The sequence below is a fragment of the Phytophthora parasitica genome, assembly GCF_000247585.1.
Source record: "Phytophthora parasitica INRA-310 unplaced genomic scaffold supercont2.45, whole genome shotgun sequence".
Lineage (NCBI taxonomy): Eukaryota > Oomycota > Peronosporomycetes > Peronosporales > Peronosporaceae > Phytophthora > Phytophthora nicotianae.
The window spans coordinates 187,380-191,891 of record NW_008649031.1 but is presented as its reverse complement, the minus strand read 5'-3'; the positions used below and the strand labels follow the sequence as shown (position 1 = coordinate 191,891).

Here is a 4,512-nt window from a genome sequence, read left to right as displayed (position 1 = left end):
TCAACTGCATGAGCTCAGTGGGTCGCTCAGCGGGTCGCTCGACGTGGTGGCTGCGGTGGTTATCGGTGTGGTTACTCGTCCCTCCATCGTCACGATCCCAAGGCAGATTTTCAACTGGAGACTCGACACTCGGCGTGTCTGGATTATTGGCCGGGAGTCCAACACGTTGGTGAACGTGGCTTTCAACATGAAGCTCGCTGTGCTCGTTGGTCTGGTTCTCGACTGGGGACTCAAATTGCTGAAGGGCTGTACGATCCACTGTGGGTTGCGCAAGCTGCTCGACCTGAAGCTCGTCCGAGAGTCGGATAAGCTGGTCAACCCCGGTTACACCAGGAGGCTGAACGTGAAGGTTGTCTGGAATGTCGGTTTGCGGCTGAAAATCATCCTGATCTCGGACCTCTTGGGGCTGCAGAGGTCGTACGTGCTCACCGAGTTGTAGTGAGAGGGAGGGTAGATGGACTGGGCTTGGGATTAGATCAGCGTTGGCTTCGTCGGCGTCGTTTCCGTGACGCTTGCAAGTACGGCGGTTGTGTCCCTTTTCGGAGCAAGTCTTGCACTTGTACGTATTTCCAGCTGACTCACCGCTACTACCCATGCGGCGTGTAACTCTCCTGCCAGCTTGCTTGTAGAATGGGGAAGGCTTGACATTAGGGTCGACGTGATCCGTGTCTCTAATTGGCAATTCAATTCCTTTACCGACGAAAGCGTGTACATTGGTCGTTACTAGATAGCTCTTGTGAAAAGCATCCAGGTTCTTCTCAGGCAATTTGACGTGCTCCAAAACGGCATTTATATGCCTACAAGCAATTTTGAGCTGGTCGGAGGTGGGGCACGAGCAAGAAGGCATGGAAATGTCGACTCTGCGTGAGCGTGAAGTTCCAGCGCGTACCGTAAAGTAAACCGTGTCAGAAGATCTTCTTACGGAGTATTCGCCTACACGAGCTCGCTCTTTCTCCCATAGGTCTTTGGCGTACGGTGTTAAAATGCGCCCTTCTTTCTTCCATTGCAGAACAGCCAATTCCCTACGGCTACAACACTCCATTTCAGCAGCGGTAATTTTGATAAGCGCTTCATACGGCCCCGCATCACGAATACCGCTCTCGATCATTGAAGCGTTCTCACTTTCCACGAAATTGGTGCTGCGCCATCCAAAAAGCGGTAGTACCCTAAAGGTGGGGGACACTTTAGGTTTGGGTGGCCCTGTTGAAGTCGCTTCAACTTGAGATTTGGAGGAAGTCAGAGATTGATGGGACAACGTGTTAGGATTATCCGTGTCCGGAATAAAGTATGAAAGGTTTGCGTGAACTGTCCACAAGTCCGTGAAAATTGAGGAAACATAATTCGCCACTGGATCTCCATAGTTCTTACGCAAATCAGCAAGGGCAGCGGCAAAATCAACTTGCCGCTCAGCACCTTGAATTTTCCATATAGCATTTTCAAACACTTGTCCGCCATACCCACAAATTTTTTTCATATTCCTCAATAGGTGAACAGTACAAAGCCGAAGATTCACACATACACCGGTTAGGAACCGAAAACGATCCGCAGCCCCGATCATTTTGCCTCTGTCGCAGAAGACAGCCCTGCCATCTAGTTTTAAGCTAGCTACATGGCATTGCTCCAAAAACCAAAGGATATTAGCCTCATTTTCCACATTTACGAGAGCTGTAGCCAATATAAGGTTACGACCATTGCCATCTCGGCCTATAAGTGACAAAATGACCCCGTTGTACTTGGAATGTTTACAATGTGCACCGTCAAATCCAAGAAGTGGTAACAGTGCATGTTGGCTGATAATGTTGACCCCGAAAGCCAGAAAAACCCGTAAAAAACGTTTGCGTTGATCAACATCGAGATGTACAAATGTACCAGGGTTTGAATCACGCAATTCAGCTAGGAGAAAAGGGATTTTACCAAAAGAAGAATCCCATTTGATATGAGTCTCGTCAACAATGTCATCTTTGGCGCGATGTAGTTTAGATCTGCAGCCTCCCAAAATTGTAAGATCACGCGCTTGAACCATTTCAATGAGAGCTTTGCGCTTGACACGCGGGTTTGCCAAAACTGCGGCGCGAAGCGTTGGAAGGAGTTTAATTTGCCGCTGAGTTGGTTTAGCCACGGACGTACAAAAGTCGTGGTGTTGTTCGGTAAGGTTGGAGACGTACATATGCTTAGAGCCGTCTGACAACTTCCGACAACTCACACGCACTTCCCACTTACACACTGTACTGTCACAATGGTATACTTTAGCTTTGCCGCTGCTGTAGGAAACGATGCATCGCTTATTGGCATTGTAAGAGTAGTCTTGCATGAAGAACGTGGCTAGCTGTCCAGTTTGAAAACGTTGTCCGGGAACAAGTGCAGACATTCCATGAATACTTGTCAAATCGATGAGTGCTCTGGCGTTAGTCAAAGTCATTGTTGACTGGAAAAAGAGATTGCTGGCAGTGTTGGCGCGTGACTTGTCGAGAAGCTGGAAAACGATGAATGACACAGACAAAATAGAGCCTCCGCGTAACTATAACTGCAATCAGGTCAAGAGGACGAAGGATCATTTTTAGAGTGGCCGACACTATTTTTGTGTGGTACTGGTACTGGAATTGGGACGGGTACTGGTTCTGGGAATATGACTCTAGACTGGTACTGGTTTTGGGAAAGCTCTAAAACTGAGGCAGAAAGGCACAATAAGTACGGGGGGATGCGCGCGCTTAAATTTGCTTTTGAACCCCCGCGTGTCATTGATCAAACGATGGAAGCGGTCGCAACCAGAACTCGGAGCGCTCAAAAGCGGAAAGCGCGCTTAAACTGTTCCCACGCGGAAGCGGAAGTGCACACGACTGTCCCCGAGCGGAAACGAAAGCGTGCGGAGGCCCCCGCACGGGCACCCAAGCGTCCACGCCGGTAATTGTGTAGCAACTACCGTTTCTTTCATGATGATTGTAACAATTTTTTTTCCTGGTTAGGGAAACTTCCGATCAAGACGCTCTCGAGCGGATCGTGGAAGCAGCCTTCAAGGTCCCCGACGACGGCAGCGCGGTAAGCTACCTGCGGAAGGTGCTGTTGCGCTCGGCGTTCGAGATAGCTCGCCGCGCGGACATCGCCGAGGCAAATTACAAGAGAGTGAAGCTGGAGATCGAGAAGAAGGACGATGAGCTGAAGAGGGTCCGTCTCCTGCTTACAGCATCCAAGAAGCATGTGAGGTGGGCTACGGAAGCCCGGGGGCGTGCGGAAGCGGCGGCACGCCTTGCTGCATTTACAAATAAAATATACCAATAAATTTATGTTTTCATTATTGACGTCGGTCGAGGTTACTCGTTCTTCGACGGAGGCTCGCCTCTGATGTACGCGGGCAACGACGCGGGCGAGAAATTGTCCATTCTTCCAGGCATTTTGGCCAAAATGGACCGAGACGCGCCGTCCTACGGCTCCAGTACCTACAATGATTTTAATACGTTTTACTATGCAGCAGCCAGCAGTACGAGTGGAGGCTCCAGCGGCTCCCCAGTGCTGAATATTGACGGTTGTGCTATTGCGCTCAATGCTGGAGAAGCCAAGAAGGCTGCTTCGTCCTTTTATTTGCCACTTGATCGCGTCGTGCGAGTGTTGAAACTGATTCAATAGGGCAAACCTGCGCCCCGAGGCACGATACAGACAATCTTCCGACACACTGCATTTGATGAGATGAGGAGACTGGGACTGCCAGGAGAGACGGAGGCGCTGGTGCGGCAACAATTCCCACAGGAGACAGGTATGATCAGGTCATTCAAGGAGGACCTGCACATGACCAGCTGCGGACAGGAGACGTGCTCATTAATTTTGGTGGACAGTATGGAGCGACATTTTTGACCGTTGAAGAGTATCTGGACGCTCATGTTGGAGAGACAGTGGAGGCGCAGTTCCAGCACGGAGACGAGCAGTACACAGCCACTATCAGTATCCAGGACTTACATTCCATCACGCCCGACAGATACTTGGAGATCGGAGGAGGAATTGTACATGCACTTTCCTACCAGCAAGCGCGCAACGCGTCATTGCCCGTGGGTGGGGTGTATCTTGCTCAAGCAGGGCATATGTTCATGAAGGTGTATCTAGCCCAGCCCTGTATCATCACATCCGTAGCGGGACAGCCCACTCCTACATTAAACGACTTCGCACGGGTCATGGCCTCGCTTCCGAACGGCTTCCGAACGGTATTAAGGTACTTTATGATTCGTGATCGCCACCGTGTCCGCACGGCCTTCATTATGATGGATCGTCTTTGGTTCCCAATGCAAATGTGCACTCGTAACGACGAAGACGGACTTTGGTATTCCAAGCCGTATACGTTAGAAGCATCCAATGGAGAGAACTCACTTGTGGCTACAGCAAATGGAAACCCGACGTTTGCTCTTGCACTGTTGAGCTTTCCTGGAGGCAACGCACTTGGTAAGAAGACGTTACTGTCGCTGGTGATGGTATCGTTTGATATTCCTTACATGATTGATGGCATTTCGAGCTCGAGTTACCACGGGA

At 50.2% G+C, this 4,512-nt stretch overlaps 2 protein-coding genes across 2 annotated transcripts in view; both read left to right on the top strand.

Annotated features, from left to right (window-relative positions):
* Nucleotides 1–704, top strand: PPTG_14907 (hypothetical protein). Its single transcript, XM_008912250.1, has one exon. It carries the CDS (start codon nt 188–190, stop codon nt 437–439), a length of 252 nt encoding a protein of 83 aa, XP_008910498.1. The 5' UTR covers nt 1–187; the 3' UTR covers nt 440–704.
* A 1,994-nt stretch (nt 705–2,698) lies between these two features.
* PPTG_23638 (hypothetical protein) overlaps nt 2,699–4,512 on the top strand; it is a gene marked incomplete at both ends in the record, with an annotated part of 2,560 nt that continues 746 nt past the window's right edge. Inside the window, 5 exons of the mRNA XM_008912249.1 lie at nt 2,699–2,901; nt 2,964–3,223; nt 3,308–3,594; nt 3,622–3,720; nt 3,828–4,454. Coding sequence (XP_008910497.1) covers nt 2,699–2,901; nt 2,964–3,223; nt 3,308–3,594; nt 3,622–3,720; nt 3,828–4,454 — 1,476 coding nt within the window. The remainder of the gene's footprint in view (nt 2,902–2,963; nt 3,224–3,307; nt 3,595–3,621; nt 3,721–3,827; nt 4,455–4,512) is intronic.